We start from the raw sequence: 26027 nt of genomic DNA on the forward strand, positions 1-26027 counted from the left end.
TTAATAAATAAATGAATAAATGAATACAATCAGTGTTAGATACATTGTGAGTATTAAGTATTAAGCATCCTCTCATTTTATGAAAACAAAAAAAACTGGAAAAAAAGTTCTTTGCTAAGCCCCCCAAATCCACCTCTTTGCGCCAATGATGTCAGTGCCTTAATAGCCTACTAAGAATACTGATCGATATTTGATATTATAGACATTTTTGTTTTTATCGTATCATTGACATCGTGTATTATTGATAAAACTTTTTAATACAAACCAACATTAAATAACATGACGATAGAACTTTTTCATACTCAAGTAAACTAATCAGAGTAAAAAAATTCTATCAAACTACAATTATAATCACGATTCAATATTTATTCATGACATAGAACCTTTTCATTGTCTGTATCTCACTAAGTATTGTATGTAGAAACACCGTTTTTGAACCAAAAAATACACAACTGAAAAATTAAACAAATTTATGCAAAAAAAACGATTTTTGAAAAAAGTGGACATAGAACATTTTCATTATCATTCAGCGACATTCGTCGATCTGCTCAGAAATTAAAATATGTCAAAAAATTGTTTTAAAAATTACAAACCGGTAGCCGATAGGTAACAACCAAACAAATATTTTCAACCCATGAAATGGCAGTTTTTTAACAATAGATCCTCTGGTAGTACATTAATAATTCGAAATTTTTAATAGTTGAACATTTGAGAGAAGATTTATGTTCACACAATATAAGAACTATTTGTCTTTGATGTATTAATAGTGATTAAGAAGCAAGATGACTTCCCCCAACAAAAAAAATTTAAAAATTAACAGTATTATTGTATTATTGCTTGGAATACCGCTAAATATACTATACGAATTACTTGAATTGGTACAATCTTACTTATCTTTTAAAAGCTATAACTCAAAATACGAAGGCACATTACTAAGTTATTCACAGACAAATTCCACCGAATATGTGTATCAATAGTTAAACCCAAATAACGTATAATATACTAGACATTGAAGATAAAGTCTTACATAATCATAAATATAGGTATAACAATTATTGATATAAAATAAAATCTTTATCAATATTATTGTAAGCCCGACGATTCATAATACGATTTATACATGACTATATAATAATGATATGACGCGACAATCAGTTATGTCATAAAAATAGTTCTCTAAAAATATATTACAAAAAAAATTCTTCAGAACTCGGTCTGCTGTATCATAATAGGATATAATATATTATTATTAATAAAACGAGTAGAGTCACTATTATTTTTATTATTATTATTATTATTATTATTATTATTATTATTATCATTATTATGTCTTATTATAATGACCTCACTATTTGTAATGGATCTGTTAAATTTTAATTCAATTATACGATACTTTGTAGTGACTTATTATTTCAGATTCTATTTCTTACCTATATTTGTAATTCTATTATATTTACAACTGAGAAGATAGTAGTGGCCATCAACTCCGAGCTTTCAAGTAGACTTTACAAGCCCCAAAAACGGTCAGTCAGAGAACTCTTGACACCCTTAATTTTAGTAAAATAATCCAGTGCGTGTACCCTGTACGCTTTCTCTTTCTCGTATTTATATAGACACTCAAACCATTTGAATATAAGACTGAAAAACTCCACATCTGAATTATAGTATTTAAGTTGTTTGGTTATTAACTAGTTTTTTTGTATCTATCTCGATAGAAAGTTTATATAATTTACTTTCTTATAAACGTTTATATTTATATTAGACAATGACGTCCACTGGAATTTTTTTCTTGATGTCAAAATTAGTTTGATGTCATTGCCTATTGGCTATTTATACTATGCACTTATTCACACTGTTCTAGGGTAAGTCGGAACTGTTTCAAAAGTTATAATGACAACAATCTCTACATATATTTCATGCCCACTCCATGAAATAGAAACGTCATTTTCACACTTCATAAAATACAGAACTATACTGTGAAATCATCAGTTTTTCAGAAAATGGTCACTCCGATTTGACATGGGGAAAAAAGTGTTTACAATGTGATCATTTACACTATAACTTATACCACACAAAATTAACCTTGTTGTTTATTTATATCATATTTAAATTTAATACCATATATGATTTTTTTACGTAATGTAAGTTGTATTTAAATAGGCATACGACGTAGACTTACACAGTATAGTATTTATAAATATTGAAGTCATATTTAATTTTAAACAATTTTTAAAAAAAATTTGAAAAAAAAATTATTCGAAATGAATTTAAATTATTTTTAAATACCTACATATTTGGGACATTGTGCATAATAACCATAATACCATAACAATTATTCACAATTTAAAATTTAAAACACGATGACCCCTATTGTTCAACGTTCACTGTACAACGTAGTCTGCATTGCGACACCTCATTTATATTAATATACCTAAGCTTATTATTGGTCTCGAATGATCAACAAATTATCATTTACAAATCTCATTCATGAATACCTTTATCAGGATGCTGATAACAAATGCAATCAACATTTTAAGATTCTAAGCCTCATTAAAATCTCGTAGACACATTTTTGAGATATGCTGAGTACCGACAAAATATCTACGGTAAGATATCGCTTACGCCCAAAACATCGCCACTGAAAATACCGCAATACCAATAAATCGCAAATCCACCTTGTTTCTCCCAAAATGTCTTTTGCTCTCAATAATCGTCCAAGTCATATCTGCCCTGCTACTGGCAATTATGAAATAACACAAAAATTAAATTTTTGGGAAACCAACTTTTGTGTTTTTATTGTTTGTATATTAATTTAACATTTTTTAGTAAACCTTTTGACTGAAACAGATATGTAAATTTATGCCAGAAATTCACTATTATATTAGTTTAATGATTGATAAAATAAACTATGCGTGTTTGAAAATTTTCTCATAATAACACAGTAACTGCGTTTCAGATTAGCATTACGCTCATTGTTTTTCGTTTCCAATGATAAATCATTGAATTCGAATTGAGCACGTCCGTCGTCCACATCCATCATAGTCCATTTTATCTTGACCAATACAGTGACCAACAAGGTTACTCGAATTATAATATATATACATAATGACTTCCCAGTTTTTGAGTTTTTGGTTTTAACAATATAAATTTTGTTTTGTAGTTTCAATATAACTTACTACCTGGAATTAAATCATAAATTACATATTTACATGATATATCATTATTAACTACAGATGTCTATATGTAGAAAGATATTTATTTAGTCACTTATTTATTCGGTCAATTATTTCATTGTCATAATTATACCTATATTATAGAAATAAAAGTATACGTAATCACTTTTATAAAAAATTATTGATGTAGCATGCACACAAAAGAAGTATTAGTAATCAACACGCACACAAATAAAGTAGGTAGTTGATTTGAAATGTTGACTCCAAACAACATTACTAAATATCTATTTATTTAAAGTAGCTGCTATTTATATCAACCACCATAAAACGTAGACTCTAGTGCACAATTATGATATTTATATCATAGTAACACCAAAAATTAGTTAAATTAGGAAGTTGTAAGTATTTGATTTCATATAATACCAGTAAGTAGTTTAATTGATAAAATAGAGAATTTTGTTTTAGAACATTAGCTCAATTCATTTACAACTCATTTTGTTGATGTTTCGATGCTAAAATAACGTTAAAATTACCTATTAACAGTGGCCGGCTGAAGGGCTCAATTTCAGTGCAGCTGCACTAAACTTTTCAAAAAAGAGTGGTGCCACCCTGTGAGCGTGGAGCAGTATTACATGATTACAGAAGGCTCTTTCAAACATTTAAGTTTGTTTTCAGGTAATTTCAGTAGACGAAAAGAAGTACAGCTAACTATGCACTTTTATTTGACGTTACATGCCAAATGCCTCCTGATATCATTGGCATGTGTGTTGATAAATTGATGCACTTAGATATATTTTAAAATATATTTTTATGGAAATTAACACAAATTTATTTAACATAAAAATGTTGGCACATGTGACATAATCTAATTTAAATACCTACAATTCTAAGTCATCACTTTACGAGCACACATAACATATTTAATTTAATTTGTTTTTGTTTAAATGGATGTAACATATTATTCTTTGTCAAGTTACCTGTAACATAGTATAAATATCAATTATATTTCGGGGCCAATGTTGCATTTAAACCAAAAATTTGAATTTTATTGGACACACGCTGCTTTGCAAGTACAATAATTACTTGGAAGCAGTAACTCCAGAATCCAGGCCATTTATTTCATTTTAGTTTGTTCTAGTACTTTAGACATACTGCCTATCCGTTTGTTTCTGATTTTAATGAATTTATGTACACATAGCCTTCTTTGTTTTTTTCTTATATATTTATTTGAATTTCTAATGAGAAAAATCTTTATCATTATAATAGGAATCCATAAATAATTGAAATATCTATCAACTAACACCAAAAACTCGATTTTTTTAAACAAAAATACAGTTTCGGCTCAGTGGTTAGTGATGACATCAGTATTCTGAAAGTTATTATTAAAAAAATCAGGTAATTGTTTCACTGTCATAAATCATAATTATATATAGAAATAAAAGTAGACGTAATCATTCTTAAAACAAATTATTGATGTATCATGTACTGAAGGGAAGTATATCAAATTAATCAAACAATACTTTTTATTTACGTTTTCATCTTTCTTTTTCCTATAACAAGTATTTTTAATGAATTATACAAAACATAATTGATAGCATACATATGAAATATGAGGGGAAAAGGTGTTCAAACTCCTTCCAAGATTTTAGAAGGATCTCGTTTATTTTCTAAAGGAACGACTTTTTATTTTTTTTAAGGAACAAAGAAAGAAATTAATTCCTTTTTTTTAAAAAAGAACCAGGCAGAGAATGAACTCTTTTATATAAAAAACGTACCAAACACTAATCTACTACACCTATAGTTGTAACTGGCAACTATAAGATAGACAAACATTCAAAAATGTACATTATACCCAATAGTTAAAAAAAAATATTATGATAAAATGTTGTTTTGATGTCTTTTATATTTGAAAACATTTAAATCACATGTAATCAATCAATATATACCTACTCAATATTATATCCATAGATATGTTTCACAATAAGCCACTACAGACAAAGTCGTCTTGTTATTATCATTTTTGAAGTTAACTGCCTTTTGCCAAGCAGGCAATATTTACTCATAAAGATATATACATTGATAGGTAGGTATATACGTAAATAATATGTACAAAATGTAAAAATTGCTTGCTTAGTGTAGCTGCTAACTTCAATCGATATTTTATACGAAATATAAAGACGGTTACAATATTATTTAGTAGTCGTTTGTAACATCTATGATTATAATTTATAATATGTGTCGACACAATAAGTATCCACATAAATCATAATAATAATAGGTATTGCACAAATTGTATAATAATAATATGATAATATACTATAATAGAATATATGATGTTAAATGCAGTATTTTTTAAACACGCAAACAAATCGTATAAACTCGTATAAAAACATAATAATTACAAAAGAGAAAATAGTAATAATAGTAATGATAATAACAACTAGTAAAATTAAAATATATAATATAGGTACGTATAGGTTTAAAAAAATATATAAATATCGGTTCAACATAAACTTTAAAAAAATGTAAAAACGAAAATAATTACAATATGCATAAAAAAAATATGTACACTATAATACACTATACCATATAATACAATAAATCTATTCGTTATTTCGAGTCCGTTGAAGTCTTTTTGGTGGTCGTTATAAATGATTTCATTTTGTTTATACACTTGTCGACGAAGTTTTTCTTTTTTATGCTGTCGCTGACAGACGCAGAGACGCTACAGCTGTCTTCGACATCTTCTTCGCACGTGTCCAGATACTCTTCCAAGCTCTTTGCTTTTTTCATTTGAGCCTGCACCTGTACTCGCGGATCCGGTTCGGCGGTTGTCTCTAGTAGACCTTCCACGCTTTTGGCTCGTTTCCGACTCTTTCCCCGACCATTTGGACTCATTGGTGGCCTCCAAGCAGGTAATCTCGAACACTTCCGGTATCTGTACAAACAATAGACATCGATGAGTTAATAAGGCCGATGTCAGATGTTTCATCGATTCGAGGCAATTACAGCAAATATTTTGTTAAATTCAATCGTTTCAAACCGCACACAACGCGTACCACGAGGTTCAGGCGCCATAAGATTATGTTAAATAGCGAAAGAACTATAGACATACATTATAATAAAACTACTCTGGACAAAATAATAATAAGAAGGTTATAAATACTTGTGTGTGTGTGTGTGTATGATGCATAATCTACCCAGTACGGGTAATCATTTACATGTAAGGTGTTCAACATTTTTTGTTTTTAAGAAAACGTCATTCGACCGTATGTTTCATTCATGTTAAAGAAATGTGTTTAGAGAACCAAAACCGAAACCACTATCTTATGTGGATGGATTATTTATGTTCTTATGGGTTATAGGAAATGTTATAATAAAAATAAAATAATTTCGATTCCTTTTGGTCATGACGTAATCAACGATAAAATGCCACAATAATTGACACAAGGTATTCAAATTTAAACAACAGATAATAAAATCCTAAAATAAAACTGTGCTCTTCGACTAGTTTGACTAAAATAAATATACGTGGGGGATGGGGTCTACATGATATAATATAAATAATTATGACTTGATTTTAGAAAGTGGCATACACAGCATATATATTGTATATACAGTATTAATTAAAGTTAGGTACCTATATTATAGAATTATTATGTTTTATTTCAACTCTTAAAAAAACCACATTGAAAATACTGAAACCTTAACCGCGTATGTATTTCAAAGAACCCGTGGAACCGCTATCAGGGTTCAAGTGCCCGGTTGTTTGTTACCCACCTAACCATGAAGTCTTGGAGGCCGCTGCAGGACGGACGACAACAACAAGCGGACGGACACAAAACGTAGCAACCGGTTCGGGTGGGAAAGCAAAACATCGGCCACTGTCCCATACCTGGAAGTGTTCCCCGCTAGTCAATCTTTGCTACCGGTCAGGTCCCGTTCACTGTCGTTGGACTGAGTCCGCTGGTACGTTGGCGGCGACCTGCCCACGGTCATCGGCGTGTTCGGCGCCGACGGGTCGCTCTTGATGGTCGACGGGCCAATGCCGCCGCCGCCAGACCGGTTTAGGGACAGCCCCGAACTGGCGCCGTCCCGGATCCCGCTCAGCTCGCCCCGCATGAACCGCTCCACTTTCTCCACGCACGCGTCCTGATAGTCGTGTATCCACCGTACGCCGTTGAACTTCCACACGTTTTGCATGTCTTCCGGCAACGTTTCCGGTTCGGGCCACGCGAAGTTGTCCATGATCGGGATGATATTGCATTGGTCCTGTATAGCAGCCACGATTTCCTGTAAAACGACACCAAGCGATTAGTGACTATTGAACACGCAGCCCACCGATTCAAGACATTGTCATGTTATAGTTAAATGATATGTGGAGAAAAACGAGCTAGGGTCTAGATTTTGTATTGAAAACAAATGTAGAAAATATAGAACACGAAAATGCGCAATATCCAATTTTATATTTAAAATGCCCTAAATATATATAGATTACGGCTGTTGGTTGACGTTACCTTGTGCACCCAGTCTTTGCATTCGTTATCGCCGATACATCTGTCTAATGACTTCGGCGTCAACACTAATATGAAGTTTTTCGCCTGCTTGATGCTCTGCAACAGGTTGTTGTCGAACTTGCCGGCTTCCAGACGTTCCACGTCGATGAACACTGAGTATCCTCGAAGTTGTAGATGTACTTTGAGCAAACTAAAAAATAAAATCAATTATTATCATCCGGTGGTTTTCATGAAATAGCGTGACATTTTTGAATAATGGGTATTATATTCACATTTGTATTAGCATCAACCTAGCGAAATACAATCCCCTTACCTCGCAAGTTGAGATCCAGTCGATCGTCTGTAACTAATAAAAACGTCCAAGTGTTTGTTCATGTTTTCTTCATAAGAGGATGTATCCATTAGCGTCTCCATGTCTGTTAACGATAAAAAGTAACGATATTTGTAAGCACGTTCAATTTTAGATTTGTTACAACATTTACCTCTTATCGAGTCTAGTATTCTATACCGGTGAATGCTGTTTGATATTCCACACTCTTGTACGAGTTGTTCTTCTGATAAGAATCTAAAACATTAAATAAAATGAAAATAATTAAATACAACGTAATAAGTAACAAATGTTGAGTATTTTTTTTCTTTTTATTCGATTTTCGTTAAATTGTTTTTTATAGAATTGAACATGAACAATTTAAAACAAAAACAATTAACTTTTATTGATTTGACGTAAAATAATAATAATAATTATCATTCCAGACGACCGTTAAATGGCTTACCTAATGGAATCTCTATCGACGCCAGCATTCAACATGGAATAAGTGTACACAGAGAACTCCGAACCTATGGACTGAAGGAACGAGTTCAGATTTGTCGTGTCTCTACTACTGTAGTCCGCCAATCGTTTCAAATTGTGTATTTCCCTCATAAACCTGAAAACGACGGATGGAATAATATTATAAAAGTGAAAAAGTTATTTTATAAATTGCATAACAATTCTTCGATAAAAGTATGAAACAAATGGTTAATACTTAAATGTGAACCATCTCCTTATTAATTATGTTTTTATCAACGATTTATGATAAAATACATTTAATTAATTTTATAAATTGGATTACAAATTTACAAAGTTCTGTCTATATATATATATCCAAAGTTAAACTTTATTTTTAATATATAAATTATAAGAAGGTGCATTTAGCCATACACGAATATTTTTTTGTCGATTTCAGATATCGTAATTATTATTATTAATATATTAACATTACCACTGAACCTACTTGATTTAACTAAATTAAACGATATTAAGCTCAACGCATGTCACGTACAATATTGGTGGTAGGTTTATATTATAATACAAGTGTAATAATTATTGTCTTAATTATAAATATTTATAAAATTGTTATATAATACGCATGCAAAAAGTTTATATGAAAATTGAAATATTTAAAAATTGTATACATAGTGACTGTACACCAACCTCCTTCGCATGATTCCGTTGAGTATTCCGATGTCGTCCCTGAGATTTTGCTCGGTCAGCTGTAACAGCAGGTCACCATCCACTCGGCTGTCCACGAAGTTTTTGGAGCACTCACTGAAACCGATTTGTCTGACCCATTCGCGGACGTCCTCGGGTGACCACAGTGGTACTTTTTGGCTGAGCTTGTGCGGAACCTCTTCACCGATCAGCCGCAATGCTTGTGCTGCGAACTTTGACGCTATTGCGTTGGGGCAACTGGCCACCTTCTTCAGAGGTTCGACGGCGTTGATCACGCTGAATATACTGGTCTTGCCCTGTTGCTTCTTGATGCCGGCCTCCATGCAGAAGTGGAAGGCGGCCAAATTGCACGCTTCCTCCCGGATTGAGCTCAACACCGGCACCAACCTCTCCAGCCAATGGTGGCTCTGGCCGTGGGCGTGGGCCAGGTTGGACTTGGCGAACTCTGACGGCGTGTGGGTGGTGACGAACGGGTCGATCAGATCCAGGGTTTCGGACTTGAGCACGGCCGCCTCGATTTCTTTGTTGGCCACCAAAACGGCTATGGCCAAGAACGCGTAATACTTGATATTGTCGTCCGTGTTGAAGGCTAACGTGAACAGCCACGTGGGTACGTTGCGCTTGATCATCAGCTCTTGGTTCTCGGCACCTCCGTACAGCGACAAGTTGGCCAGAGCACCGGCACAGTGTCTCAGGGTCGCGATGTCTCGTCTACGGCACTCGTACAGAAATACGTCCAAGCCACCGAGCTTGATAACATCGCTACATGTCATTTCACTGTGTTTAAATAGATGCTCGAGAATTCCTAAAACATATTCATACAATGTTAAATATATATTGTCATGATATTATTTAGATATCTACTCGTATTGACCAAACACATTCGAAACGAAATATAGAAAATTAAGTACAAAAATATATTTAATCACTTTTATATAGGTAGTGTAAGCCTTGGATATCATGTGCTTCAGAGTGCATCTTAAAAATAAACTTTTATAAATACTAATTCAATTTTAATAAATATTTTATAGCCAACACAATTTTTGAATTTAATTGTCTTAATTCAAACCAATATAGTATTATAGTTTTTATATTTCGCTTGGAAAGTGAAAAAACAATTTTCTTTTACAAAATATATTTTACACCACCTGTTTCGATAATATTTGAGCACAGACCGTCACGAATTTGAAACGAAAAATTCTGAATATAATATTTGGGTGGAATCGATTAATGAATGAAAAAAATGTTACTTACCAGTACTGACTTTAGATTGATCGGCCGAGCTCACTTGGCTCTTGTACGCGCACACTACGTGTACGACCTTTTCCAGTCCATTTTCCACTACATAGGAGCGATTTTCTGTGGTCAGGCATTGTTCCAGTAACCTAGCACTGGAGAACTGAAGTTTTTGGTCTTTGGACACGCAGTTGTTGATCAACAAATCCATTCCACCGCAGTCCCGGAATGTGTTACACAACGCATAACCAAGCTCGTATGTCGGCACTGCCCACGCCTTGCAAATCATATCGAACATTTTGTTAAGCATTATCGGGCCTTTGGCGTCGGCGTACTTTCCGCTCATCAGTCCTTTGACGGCGTTCTCCAGGTACAGTGAATATTTTTTAATGGCGTTCTCCACGTCTTGAGTGTTCGCGATCTCTCGCATCTGGTCTAGGTCATCGAAGTTTGTGTTTAACAGATCGTCGACACTCCTGATCACATGCGTCGATGGTGGTGACGAACCACTGCCACCAGAAGCAGACCCGTTGTGAGAAGACTAGAAATTTAATTAGAATCGAATTACTAACACTGTTCAAAGTATTAATAAAGGTAGTGAACCAATATTTATACGAATAAATTACAAAACTAATAAGTTTTGAAAAAAAAATTATTACTTGTGAAGTGGCGGATGACACGGCTGTTGAACTCGTGCAAATGCCTTTTTTGGTGAACGTAAAGTTCGATTTTGATGACTGAGCAATATGTTTTCCTTGGTTAAACATTCCTGAGGACATTATTGTCTGTCTTTGTTGTTCACTCGTAGCTTTCTAGAAATAATAATTTACAGTTAGTAAAACTATTATAGTAATATATTATGTCCGAGCTTACAATCTCATATAGCAATATTTAATCTTTTCGAAAATGTTATAATAATCATATAATATTTCTTTAAATAAAACATTTTAGGGCCAATATATTATTATATATTGTTTATTTAAATGTAAGCAGGTATATTTAATTACTATTTCTTATTTTTTTTATTAGCTAATAATATTTCTCATAATTATTTCTATTATTTAGTCTTATACCACATAATAATAATATTACGTTTATCCATTTCTCAATAAACTAAGAAAATTTAAAATATAATAATAAAACGTATATTTTTCACTTTACAACGAAATATTAGTAGATAGGTACCATATATCTTTTGAATTTTGTTTAAAGGTTAAACCACGGTGCAGTTAAATTCCTGATTCAAAAGTAAATTAAATAATAATATCATGTGTTATATTATTACGACACTCATTTATTGTAATCAGAACTTCGCGCAATAATACTGTAGGTAGATAGTGGGTACCGATTTCAATGTTACGCACGCGTATCGATTAAAATACACACCACACTCGACATCCGTTTTATCGCGTTTTGTAATTTTCCATTCAACGTGGCCAATACACATATACATATGAACAATATCATATCTGCATAATTTATGCACAGTAGTATGGGCATTTTTGTTGCAACTACACCTGTGCGTTTAATTTTAGTATAGTATGTACTTGCATTTTTTACAAGACGTTTTTTAAATATTTAAACGCGAAAAGTTGCAGAGCTCGAGTTAAATAAAAACAGCACACATCTACTTTCGATCCCGTCTACTTTGTCATCGTATACCTACTATTAAAAAAAGTGCAATGCGGTAACTATAATATTACAACCAAAATTATTCAAAAACAATAACTAGCTGATTTTTGTTTTAATTACATAAATATTTGGAATTTTTTAACTATCAGGTTTAAATAAATAAATAATAAAACCATGATGAATCTAAAAAAATATATAAAAATCGTAGGTAAGTACTTTTTATTTTACATTTTATAACAAATTTTCCAGTAACAAATGCTTATGAGGCGTTGACCATAATATATAGTTACTAAAGTTTGAAAAATTATTTATACTTCAAGTATTGTTTTTGTTCAATGATAGGTACCTTATTTTGATTATTTTTAAAAATAATAAATTGATTAAAAAACCATCCAATAACTAAAGTGAAACCACTGAGAAATTTGCACTGAACATTTTATAGTATTTTTGTCAATTATTCGAACTCTCCGAAATATCCCAACTGAAATATCGTTGAGCTTACAACTCCGAGGTATAAGCAGTAAGGGGAGGGCGTAAAGCCGATGTGTGTGATCTCAAAGACATCGTGCTATTTGTCAATAAGGTTTTTTCAATAAACACTAAAACACGTATAATCTTTTCTTTAATTAAAAAAAAAATATACATTATACTTTTAACGGTATGATAGTAGACAATAGACATGATGCGATATGATGATGACACAACAACTCACGGGCCATCGTTTTCAGTAGCATACATAATCCGTTCGTCATTTCAGCCACTGTCTCAACCATGTACAAGTAATTACTGAGCTCAGATTTGACGAACCGCTCTTATATAGGTAAATATCAATTAACCTACCGCCTATCGTACTTGGTCTAGATGGCGCCCTGACAATATATTGTACCGATGTCGGATATTGGATAGGCCTAAAAAAACGGTGAAATCGATAAGAACGATATCGACGTGCTATCTTATTTCGGGTGCCATTACCGTGCGTTGAGTGAGGGAGGGGTGAGAGAGAGATAAACCCGTAAATCGAAGCATTACGTTACCACTCAGAATACCATACACCGACTCACCGTATTAACATTTTAAACAAAGAATAAGCAGATAAATAATATACACGGTATTATACGATTAACTCGCGTATTGTAATAAGTGGTCCACTTCAGTTTTTACATATTTTAATATCGATGAACACCATCAACACGTGGCGCCACACAGGTCGATGACCGTAAGCGCGAACATCAATGTTTCGATTTCCGATTTTTATTTTTTTATAAATTTCAAATCTTTCTTAGCAATCAATACTAATCCTACTAATCGTTATAATTTACTATCGATTGTCATGGCAGACGAAATGAAAACGTGTAATTTGTAACTGCAATCGCAACAGATCGACGACATATTTTTTTCAAGCGACGTGAAAAATATCGTTTCTTTCGTTGTAGGTAATTATAATAAATAATAATAATATTATTATTATAGATATAGAGTAGTGTAATGAACAGAACGCAATTTCCGCATATATATCTACCTTTTCCGAACTAAACGAATCGGTCTGCACTTTCATCGTGGCAGCGCTAATGCTTGGCAGGTTTTCTTGTTGAGATAGTCCTCCAGTTTTCTGCAGCGTTCTTTTTTCCTGTGAAAATGTTGAAAAACAATCAGCGATACCGATCCAAACGCAACGTCTCGGTGTGGTTGTCAAATAAGACTGTTTGGACGAAGATCGTACAGCTATTTTCCGTCTACTTTACGCGAAAAAAAACACTGTTTAACCGAAATACCGGCCTGCAGAGGTTGTGTGGTGGCGGTGGTGTGTATTGTAAAACTAAACTTAGACAATCGCGAATTTTCGACTCGGTCGTACGCGCGCGTGTGTGTTTGAGTGTGGGTATAATATATATATTATCATCGCGTATTAATATTATTATTATTATTATGTACGCGTAAACTCCCACAGAATGTCGAGAGACGTGGAAAAAAAACGCGAAAAGACTCGCGGGAGACATTGTTTTTTTCTTTTTTTTCCCCGTATTTTTATTGCCCAACGACCGCTCCAACGATGACGTCCCAATACCTATTCGGGTGTAATACCGTAGTAATACTAACACGATAAATTGTCGTGTGCAAAATATACATAATATTATGTTACCCGCGATATGCCCCTCCACAGACGTTTGATCCGCGTGATCAACAGTTTCTTTTGGTCGTCCGCGGTACATGCACTAACGTATATAAAATACTATAATAAATCATAATCATCATGTATGATGCTCAATTAAGTGTGCAGTATTTTTAAATTTTGTTTTTCCCAAGAACTCTTTTATAACTTCCGTTGACGACTAAGGTAAGTCACACTATATTTACTTGTAATTTGCAAGTGCAAATCGTCTATCCTCCGGCATGATTTCCGTCGCTACATATTTTGAATATAATTTAAAACCCGTTTTAAATATCATTAGGCATGTACTTTACCGTTTAATAATAAATAATCAACGTATCCAACGCAAGCCCCCAAATAAATTAGAATGTTGGAGTTTGACTATTTTAGATTATATCCAACCCTTATCTCCCCAACACTGCGTGAATAAAATATAATCAGAATTGTATAGAAACACACACACTCTTGTTTGTGCAGAATCCTAAGGCTACAAACATCAATTTATTTAACTTTTACACTTTCACAGATTTTAGCAATAAATAGATAATGTTAATGATTTATTTTTAAACGGTAAAAACAACGCTGTATGCTAACGAATGTTATATTATTATAGAACTTATCTGACGGGTTCTTCATTCCGAGTTCTTGGAAATTAAAATTTAAATGCCAAGCACAAATAAAAGAATCTCGTATACTGTATATATTATGAAAAATACGATTTTTTCTTAATTGCCACTATACAGGATGCCTTCGTCCGTATAGTGTTAAAATCAAATCGATGTACCTAAAAATATTATTTTAAAAAACAAACATCCGATCAAATGAAACGGCGATGGCAAAAAAATACCGATCGTACAATAAGGCTATACCTATACGTGAAATTACGTTCTGGAATTTACATAGTATTTTTTATTTACTTTACGTCCTACGTTCGCAGAATCAATCAATCGATATAGTGAATTGAAAATTACACATGATTTAGAAGTCCTTGAATATTTTCAGCAACTAATTTGCAATTCGCATTCAACGGAGTCCAATAAACAATTATTAAACGCCATCAAATAGCAATAACGACTTCTCTATATAGATCGATTTCCAATGACATTTCACTGTAATGCGTATGAAAGGTAATAAATTATTAAAGTAGATATTATTAAATATTATTTACGTTTAAAGACGCCATTATAAAATATTGAAACGTCGTTGCAAACAAAATCGCACGACTGGCTTTGATAACAATAATATATAATCATTATTTGTGGAAAACTTTGTAATTCGCAATAATATTATAATCATAATATATTGTATTCAGTCCAACAAATAGAACAATAATTGTTTTTTTTTTATAATGCAAGATATCATAGATAATCTACTACAGATAGAGAATTCGAGTAAAATCAAAATTCTGACTAAAAAATTAAACGTACCTACACGCGTTATCAACCATCGCCGTCGTCGATTGCCAGCAGCAGTCGCAATAATAATATTTATTCCGTATAGCAGTGTTCGGAATCGTATGAAATCCAAATTGGGTACTCAACTTGAGTCACGGCGGTGATTGTATGGACTACATTATTGTATACACAAAATAATATTAATTATTATTATTGTTGTATTCACCAATGCGCAGACGACCAAAAAATATAACAATATTGACAATATTGTATAAGTACTCTACTGTTTTTATCCCTTGTGCCATACAATTATTATATTCTACTGCCTATTTAATATGAAAACATTACGGGCCGGGTCGATAGGTGTAAAACAATAACAATAATAATAATAATAATAATAACATTATTATTGTTTTCGTTTCACGCGCAAGCGGCGTTCGTGGCGAACGGTTCAAGGACGTGCCGCGGCGGCGTCGTTTCGCGCATACGGCGGCGGCCAGAAAGACGAAGAGAATATTATATTATTTTGCTTCCCCTTTTCCGCACGCAGAACACCGATTGGCCGTGAATCGGGTTTCGTCTCGTTTGTCGGTTATTTTGGCCGGAGACGGAGGGAAAAATAAATGGATAAGAGAAAAAAAAACTTCCTCGCCAGTGTACGCCGTGTACGTATAATATTATGTTGTGTCGGAGGCGGCAAGGCACCGAAATAAATTTGGCTGACTTGCCAAGACGCACAACACTCGTTTGATTTATTCTCACCGTATGAGAATGTAAAAAAAAAGACTCGACTGGCCGCCGCCGCCGAAATCGAATTCTCTGTATTTTTAGCGCCGCCGCGCGAGTACACAGCGGTGCCACATGACAATATTATATTAATAATATTAAAATGTCATTTTTTAAACAATTTAGGTGGTACCTTTTTGAGGTGGATAGAAAAATCGAACCCAGTTTTAAAAAAAACCCGAACGCGTCCAACACGTTTCGAACAAAAAATGTTTATACTTGGATTCGACTTAAGCTGAAAAGTTTTTTTCTCAATTTAATACAAAACCTCTGCTCGGGCTCAGTTCGCCATTCAACGGAATAATGTTTGGTTTACGGATTCAGTTCGATATTGAACGAAACATGTTCGGTTTGAGTTCGACCCACCTCTACTACCTATATTTTAATACTATTGTAAATGTTTTATTCATATTAAATTATAGGTAACGAATATTGTCGAATCGATTGTAATCTCATCGTTATTGGCAGGTATTTTGCAGTTATCGGTACGACTTTTCATCGTCATTAATCATTATTTACCTTGGACCCTGCTTTGAACGTGCTCATTTTCTCGGCCGTTCTAAACGCGCCGCCGCCGCCGCCGCTCATCATTAGCCGCCAAACGCCGCGCATAATAAAATCGCACCCGCGAAACAGACACGTCTTTACTTTGCCGCCGTGACGATTTTTGACGATGACAATAATTATTTATTATTTAATTATTATTATTAGAACGACATAGTGGTAAAGGTACGAGAAAAATAACCACTGCGGCACTGTGCGACCTGCGGGGATAGGTCTATTATATTTTGCAATACACACCACCTGCAGCACCCACTGCAGACCCGAGAAAACTAGGCACCGTTCAACAATTTTCCGACAGAGTTTTCAGCGTTATTATTTTTTTGTGTTTAAGTTTTACGTGACTATAACGACGGGGCTAAAAGGCGTGTGCGTGACCCGCTGGGGCGGTTGTAACGGTGCGCCGGGGACGGCAATAAAAACGGTGGCAGCGTCGTACGTTTGGTTGCCCGACTTGGGCGCCACCGCCGACGTCCGAATAAAAAATAAAAAATAATACTGACGACAATGATAATAGTCTATAGTCTACCACATGCTAACACTCTGTCGGAGTATCGATCCGAGTAATAAATTTGAGAAGTTTACCCTCAGAGTTGAAAAACGATCCGGTCTCGATACGTTATTTGCAGGGTTCAATTACAAAAACTAGAGCGCAAGAGCGATAGAGTATAGAAGGAAAAATAAGAGTGTGTAAAATAGAGAGAGACTTTCCACTAATGTGTGAATCGGTTGAAAATACGAATTCGATTAATTTATTGACCGCTGCAGTACGAGTACGATATTAGAATTTATTGAAAATATAGTTCGTTTATTGTTATGCACAAGGCGCGGCGGGAGACCAACAATATAACTGGATTATTCTATAGACGATGTAATAATAAACTTATGTATAAATCTCTATCGAGTAACTATAGACGTGTTTGAAGGAAAAAATCTAAACCAAAAATTACTTACTTGGCGATTGAAATTTTCCGAACGAAATGAGATTTTTTGAAAATGTCTAAGCAACGTCTCGTTGGAATGCATCGAAGAAAAGAATTGAGCCATTATGATCACAACAATTGAGAAACAAAGCGCATACTACGATTTATTTGTATTTCAGGATTGACGAACTCAACAGTATTAATTCGCAGTTATTCTCTTCAAACGAACATCGATCGTTAAAAAAGCTGTAGCGTACCTTTGTATATACGCGAAACACGTTTCGTCGAGCACTGTACGATCGCCACTATACAACTGTCTATGCATCGAACAACTATATAGATGGTAGAGCCTATAATAATATTATGTCATAATAATAAAATGTGAAAATTAAACGATATGACTAATAAAATGTTATAGATTATAGCAAATCTGTCGTATATGGTAATTACGTAGAATTGTTAACAACTAATGAGAAACCAATCATTGCTAATTATACGAGCGCACCGAACGGCACACTCAATGTACATCTCATTTTCGTCGATACGCGTATTATATTATAATATTAGTAACCATTAATATCATAAAACGAAAATTAGTGTGAATCATAGTATTTAATATTAGCCGTCGTCGAACGACCGGACGTTAATAGTTCATAAGATTCATAATCGTCGATTGTTTATTTTTTGACGTAATTATCTTCGTTCCGGTATAGATTAGTAACAAATATTATTATCGTATACTCGACGGCGATTGTTTCGTGTACTCATATACCTGCACCACGTGCACAACCACACACTCTTGGACAATCAAAACGAATCAATCGGAATTATTATAATAAGATAATATCTATTAATAAAATATATATTAATACACATAGGTATAATTGTAAATAAACGCGTTCAAATGAATATAAGTTCTATAATATAGTATACCTGGGTAGGTAATTATATTATTTTAATTAGAAGCAGTCGAACGGACTACGATTTACTGACGCGGCTGAATGTCCAGAGATTACTATGTACAGAACAAAAAAAAAAAACATGACGACTGCAGTGTTGTGCAGGAGATATGTAAATTATTATCTTATTAACATGTAGTTTGCGAGCACCCCACGTGGGTCAAACTCGTCGGAAATACTGCAACGCGAGAATTGAAAAGAAAACATTAATTGGTTTTCGAGACAAACGATTAATGCGAGTGTTTCGATGACTACGGAAAAATTTCGTCGGTTTTTTTTATTGGTTTTTTCGATTTAATTTTTTGCGACTTGCAATTCGTAACCATAATATTGTTATTATAATTCGACCCGTGTCGGAACAGCAATAGCACGCGCGTTTCGATAACTAATCAAAGAAAAAATTGAATAAGAAATTTGCTGAGTTTGCCCTCACCGCCGTCGTGTAAGTAACAACACGGACGAAATTATTCGGATTCATAAAGTAATAACATGTTTGCGCATTGAAAACTGCACAATAAATATTAAACCTACTTACACAAGTAAATTCAATAATATTTATAATTTATATCGTACAAGACATTGCAATAATTTGCTTCGAGACCCATGTGATTTGTTTTTTCTCTTATAATTGTGTTTTATCACGTGAGTGATATTGTTTTGAGGGAATAGGTAGTATTGTTGTACACCATATGCAACTTATTATTCTACTGCCACGGTTTTCTCCTGCGGATATGATCTTGTGATCGTGAGACATAATTTACTAGGTAAGAATAATCAATTAACAATATCATATTATGGTACCTATGGGGAGAAAAGTTAAAGAAAATTACTTACATAAGTTTGATTTTTGAAACCAACATACTTTACTCAATACCTAGTTTGAATTCAGTACTTGGAATATTATACTCGATGGTAAATATTATAATAATTTTTAATATTTATATGCCTATATTTTAATCTTTTATTCCTTCGCTTATATATCAATATTTTAGTAGTAAATTGTAACGAATTTTTTACAAACAATTGTATTATATCAATATTTTTTTTTTGCCCGATTATCAGGCTCTATACGTAATGATATAGTATTTTTTTTCTACGTACGATATAGTATAGACATTATCAATAAACTAATAAAAATAACATGCATTTGGCAACGTCTAACTGTATATACAACCATGACAACATACTGATATATGTCCTATCTATGTTTTATTCGTAAGAGTTAAATCATTATACGAGGACCATCAAACGTGAGCGTCCTAGACCCTGATTTATTATCGTATTAAAATATAATACAAATAATATATAATTCATCTATTTTTCTATGGATTTCTTTAACAGTAATATATAGGCGTGTACAATGACTTGACAAGTTATTATTTTAAAATTCATCGTTCGATACCAAACATATAGGTAACTATGTATATATTTGATCTGTTATGTCTTAGGTTAGGTTTAGTGACAAATCATCACCAAATTTGTAGACAGTATTTAAACGTCTGTAACCGTATACGTTCCGCACTGATCATAATTCGAATTGTTATTTTTCTTAAGCCCTGTGATTTTTGATATCACAATATTATGTTTATAATTTGTGGAAAAAAAATATCAAGAGGCAATATTATTATGATTCCATCCGAAACCGCTTTTACAATATAAGAAATAATAATAATGTGTGCCATGGTCTACGATTCGATCGCGAAAGTTACACAATTCGGTGCAAATCAGGAACCACTGATACCGTATCAGTATTAGGTACCTACTATTATATCATCGTCGTATTTGTAACACATTATAATATCTTATCAGTGGTTCACGTGGACAAGTGAGTACACCAAAACAACTACACTGTATTGAAAAATCTTAGTCGGCGCCACGATAGTTAAAGGAATTGAAGCTCGCGAAAACTAGATCGTTAACATTATAATATTAGGTATACGTATGGGAATTTGTACGTATAGGATCAAAGTACTTATGAAACTGTGTTTTTGTTATCAATTCGTACACGCAAACAATACCACGTGGTGGTTGACCTATTATCATATTATTTATTAAATAAAAATGATTACATCACACAGGTGGTTGCTATACAATATCGAGTGTTCTAAACAATGTTATAGGTATTTAAAAAATGTCGAGTGCTACGGCTTGGCAATTATTGTCCAACTAATCCTAGGTAACAAAACAAAGCAATTGTATGTAGGTGCCTATACATCACATAATTAGATCGACAAGTACTCGTGCTCTCTCTCTCGTCGAATAATGGAGCCTATGATTTTCGACGAGTGTAAAAGTCGTTTAGCTGTCATTCTTACGAGTATTGAAAATATAAGTTGCAAAAATAATAGCGATGCCTAACATATTGTATTTATATTTACAAGCGTCTTTAAGATACCAACTTTTTTTACTGTTCACCATTAATTGATTTAAAATGAATATGAACTTCAGGATTTAATTGTACGTCTTTCGATTTAGAAGCAAAAAAGTAGTCTTTGAATAACATCAAAAAAAGTCTTTGCAGCTGGTATCGATGACACTGCATGCCTCTGTGAAGTTAATTCATGAGCAGCACATGATGGAACAAACGAGTTCTTTTAGGGTTTTTAAAAAGTACCCCTTTCACCATCGTTTTGCCCGACCATTTTTTCACCATCATCATATACTTGTCCATGACAGTTATTTACGCATAAATTGCTATTATACTCTCGATAAATCCTTTCATTATTTCTCTACTCAACAGTAAACACATTAGTTATAAATGCTATGAAACTGCAATACAATTTTTTGAAATACATTTTTCTAACTTTTTTCTTCGACGCGATGAGCCAAATCTAAGGAAAAAGTGCGAAGTCCATGGCCCGGACCCTGCTTGAGCCCGTTCTAAGGTCTTGGATACAGTAAGTACCTACGATATAGTATAATATCATAATATCTTGTACCACCTGCAGCAACGATTAAATCAAAATATTTTATAATCGGAACATAACGAAACTGCAGTTACGATTCAGATTTCAGACACGTAATTTTTGAAGGACTAAGTAACTATAAATCTGTAACTGCTGACCGCAGCGGTTATGATATTAGGCATATTCCACAGATTAACGGAATTGTTAAATCTTGTAAGTCCACACTTTATTCCACTATACGTTAGGTTGAAAAATATACAAATTGGAATTTATTTTCACGGGGTATTGTGTTTAAATACTTTAGATACCTTCTCTCCGATAGTGTTAAATTAGCAGTTGTGGGTAGGGTTTGCAGTCACATAACATTTAAAATTTAAATTATCGTTAAACGTTGTCTTGTCGGAACTATATTATAATGCACATAACATTAGAATGTTCCATAAACTAATTAATCGGTCAAATTACTTTTTCACGCAAGCGTACCTATTTTACACTCGCGCCAATTCGTTTCCATATATTAGCCATTATAGGTATGTGCAATGCAATAATTTAACCTTTACATATTACATATAGGTATTGGTACTATGATGGATGTTTATATAATAATTTATACGTAATCTGGCGCATTCCACCGCACTAATCATTACAGAAGTTTACATTTTATTTAAATTAATATATAATAATATGAAATCCAACACTTTTATGAAGTATACACGATAACGTATCGACAATCACGGTAAAAAAAATATATTACCTATTAAATATTGTTAAAATGAATTATCGATTGAGCACTTAAGAACCATCGATATCAAACATATATATTATAATCACTCAGCGGTAATATATTATTAAAAAAATGTAAACAAATCCATTAGCGATATAGTATAGTATTACCTATACATATATATAATATATATATTTATATATTACTATTACTTCTTCGACAAAATAACAAATCGAATTCGTGCGTTTTATCTGCAAATTATATCAAACTGTGTGTGCACATCTGTGCGTGATTAAAGGTTTTTACTATCATGCGTGGACGTGATTGAAGTTTGTTTACTATAATATGTGTCGACGTATATAAGTAATAAATTGCATAGGATTTAAATCTCGAACACTCGCAATAAACGTCTTATGTATTTAGGTAAGTACAACTCAGACAGGAAATACTGTAATAACGCCGATATTCAACAACCACAATAATTAATAATCAATAAAATACATAAAATCAATAAACCACCTTAACTACATTCGGCGTCCACGTTACTTCTTATCAGAAAACTAACATACTAATATTAAAAGTGTTGAACGAACATTACGCCGAACAAAAAAACAAATATAATATTCGTGTCAAATTAAAATTTTACATAAATGTAAATTAATTCTTAATGTTCTTGTCATGCGATGTAGTAATAATATTAATTAATTGTATAATATTATAAACATAGATAATAACATACAATTTCGTGACATTTGTCGGGAAGAACCTATGTATTATTGTAAAATTAATGTCTATTCATCATGGATGATGTTTTTGTTTTACATTATAACTATTTTAGTATATAATGAATTATGATAAATATAAATGAAAAAAATTAGACTTATTAACGATAAGAATAAATATGTATTTCTTTTAGAAGAGTATACATAATTAATAGTTATATTATTATCATATAATTTTTGATAGGTATTTTTTTTTTTAATTCGTTATTAATAATATACTTTCTATAATGTAATTTACATAGATTAGTGTCTACCATTAAAAACAAGGCCAATGGTGAACAAGCCCCCCCCCCTTCAAAAACAACCACTGGAGACGACAGTAATAGCGTATACTGTTAGCCATTATTACGGTAATAAAATGTTTAATTCTTTGCAGTTTAGGAAATTGTTAACTATGGTTTTAGAGGTAATTATTAATCATAAGTTATGTGGAAAATAACATAATATTTCGTCATGCGAATGTATATTTTTTTTCATCAATTCTACGACCGTAAATTATACTCGTTTTTTGTTTCAATAATTATTATTTTAATACGAATATGCAAATATGGTAATCGACCAAGGACGGACTCTTTTTAAAGGCGGCTTTCGAATGTGTTTGCATCTCGAGTTCAGATCTATCTCGTGGTTTATTTTTCAGGTAATGGTCGTTGCATACATGCAGTTAGTTTTAGCCGGCCTGGCCACACCTGTGGTGTATTTTCATAATAAGCTCAAATGTATAATACATATTATAACAGAAAGCGTAAAAATATATTTAATTGAAAAACGTGATTAGAAAATTGATATGTGCGCGTAATAAGCGTACATGGTATTTACCATTTGGTATATTACATTGTTCTTTGACCCTAAGATTGTCATCTTGGATCAGTTTTTTTAAAGGGCCGTGTAATGGACGGCCTTGGGCCCTGTAAAGACAAATTAAATATTTTATTTTTTATTTTAAATATTTAGATAAATACTTTGCGGAGTCTCTATACACCCAAATTTATGGAAGAAAATATGGTTGCATACTAGGTACTATTAAAATAAGTACAAGTTGCAGAGGGACAAACTTCTCCGGATTTGTTGACAAAATTACAATTGAAGACAGCTGGGGTTTTTGATTTGAAAAATTATTTTTTCATTAATATTATTTGCTCAACTAATGAGCGTATTACGAATGGTTTTTCGCAAGATGACAATAATTTTAAATAAACCTATGAATTCAGTAAAACGTAAGTAATCGGGGATTGGTGTGTTAGTTGTCCTATATGTCTTCAAGAAGCAATGAAGGGAATTATTTGGGTCTGCGCAATTCACACGTCACCTCATAATATGTAGGTCACTCCTGTAACTCATATGGTTTTCATTCCACATTGTTGGTGACTCACATCTACCATAGGAATCATCGGAAAATACGTATAGGACCTTGTGGTGGTCTTTGGCGCGTTTAGAGTGCGAAAGTACGACGCGGGTGTTCGGTCGGTGTCCGGGTGTTGTTTTTCGAACAGATGGCGGAGGTCACGCTCGACCTGTAAAACGAGAAACAAAACGAAACCCCGTCCCGACGGCGGCAGCGTTTTTCGCGTAGGTCGAGGAAACCACGGCCCAAGAGACGCCTGTATTATTGCCGTCGTCGCGTCGTCGGTAGGTACTCGTACATAGTATTATACGACCGCATATAGAAGTAAAGGCGCGCCACACTTGCGCAACAGTAAACAATAACGCATATTACAATAATAATAATAATCGGAAACGCAGGAGATGGTTTTTTTTCGTTTTGTTTTCCTTTAGGTTTTTTGTTTTTTTACGGCGTCTGCAGTAGCTATCACGCGAGACCGACCGGTAGTAAACGGACTGTCGATCGAGATATTAAAGAGGAGGTGGTCACGCGGAGGAATATACACACGAAATATCACTAAAAACGAGTAGGCACGAGTAAAAAAGAATTAAGTGACACACGAGTCCGTGAATCGCAAGAGCAAACCAGTTTCCTGTCGCCGTCTATATTTCCCCATAACTCCTCTCCTCTCTTCACTCTCTCTCTCTCTCTCTCTCTCTCTCTCTCTCTCTCACGCCCACGCGTCGTCTTCGTACGTACGTATTATATTATAATATGCATTTGTATTATTATTATTTTATTATAATATTAGTTATAGCCTATAGGATATTAATATGCGTACAGGTAAAACTGACGACTGAACGCGCGATAAATCACTCGCGTGTCGTAATAATAATAATAATGATAATCTTGTTTTATTTATTTTACTTTCGCACGACCGACGTGCAATCAGCCAAGACACAACGACTGTCCCCGTGGAACGACACCCGAAGTCGTAAATACGCCAGTGGCACCGAAAATGATTAAATTACACATAATGTATTTACGATATGATGCGTGAAATCCGAACATTACAAAATTAAATTGGTAAGATATTCGGTAGTTACATATTATTGTATAAGTAAAATGTTTCAATAGCGGTCGGATTGGTGGCATATTATAATGTCACGTTTGTATTTCGTTAATTATTTGTTTCGTAAAGGTAACTCGGGTCGTATTCTAGTGTTATACTAAACGTCTAAACGGCATATATGTGACCCGTCGTATTTGTCTAAATAATAATGGGTGTGAGTATTTAATGCGTCTGCAGGGTTGTTACATTTTAAACATCAACATTATTATGTTATGAAACTATGACTATTATAGATACAGTGAAAAAAAAAGAGCAACCTGCAGTGTATGAATAGAATAATATTTATCGATTTACACTGAAAACAATAATTTTAAATTTACAACTGCGAAGTGCCTCA

At 33.2% G+C, this 26027-nt stretch overlaps 1 protein-coding gene across 7 annotated transcripts in view; it reads right to left on the reverse strand.

The window, feature by feature from the left end:
• Positions 1–6016: 6016 nt before the first annotated feature.
• The window catches only part of LOC111042591 (sterile alpha and TIR motif-containing protein 1), a 37472-nt gene continuing 17461 nt past the window's right edge, over positions 6017–26027 (reverse strand). For 2 of the 7 annotated variants that reach the window (XR_002605479.1, XR_002605477.1), the window contains 10 exons: positions 13570–13677; positions 11078–11230; positions 10437–10959; positions 9165–9987; positions 8464–8616; positions 8173–8255; positions 8004–8106; positions 7691–7880; positions 6954–7466; positions 6017–6111 (listed from right to left, as the gene is read on the reverse strand). Coding sequence is in view for 1 of the 7 variants with exons in the window: in XM_022327244.1 (XP_022182936.1) it covers positions 7089–7466; positions 7691–7880; positions 8004–8106; positions 8173–8255; positions 8464–8616; positions 9165–9987; positions 10437–10959; positions 11078–11230; positions 13570–13677 (2514 nt within the window). In the remaining 6 variants the exon portion in view is untranslated. Of the gene's footprint in view, positions 6112–6953; positions 7467–7690; positions 7881–8003; positions 8107–8172; positions 8256–8463; positions 8617–9164; positions 9988–10436; positions 10960–11077; positions 11231–13569; positions 13678–16898; positions 17097–17894; positions 18213–26027 lie in introns of those variants that run through there. The other 5 variants (XR_002605480.1, XR_002605478.1, XR_002605481.1 and 2 more) reach the window with 4 other exon arrangements.

Source organism: Myzus persicae, unplaced genomic scaffold (assembly GCF_001856785.1).
Source record: "Myzus persicae strain clone G006 unplaced genomic scaffold, MPER_G0061.0, whole genome shotgun sequence".
In the NCBI taxonomy this organism is placed as follows: Eukaryota; Metazoa; Arthropoda; class Insecta; order Hemiptera; family Aphididae; genus Myzus; species Myzus persicae.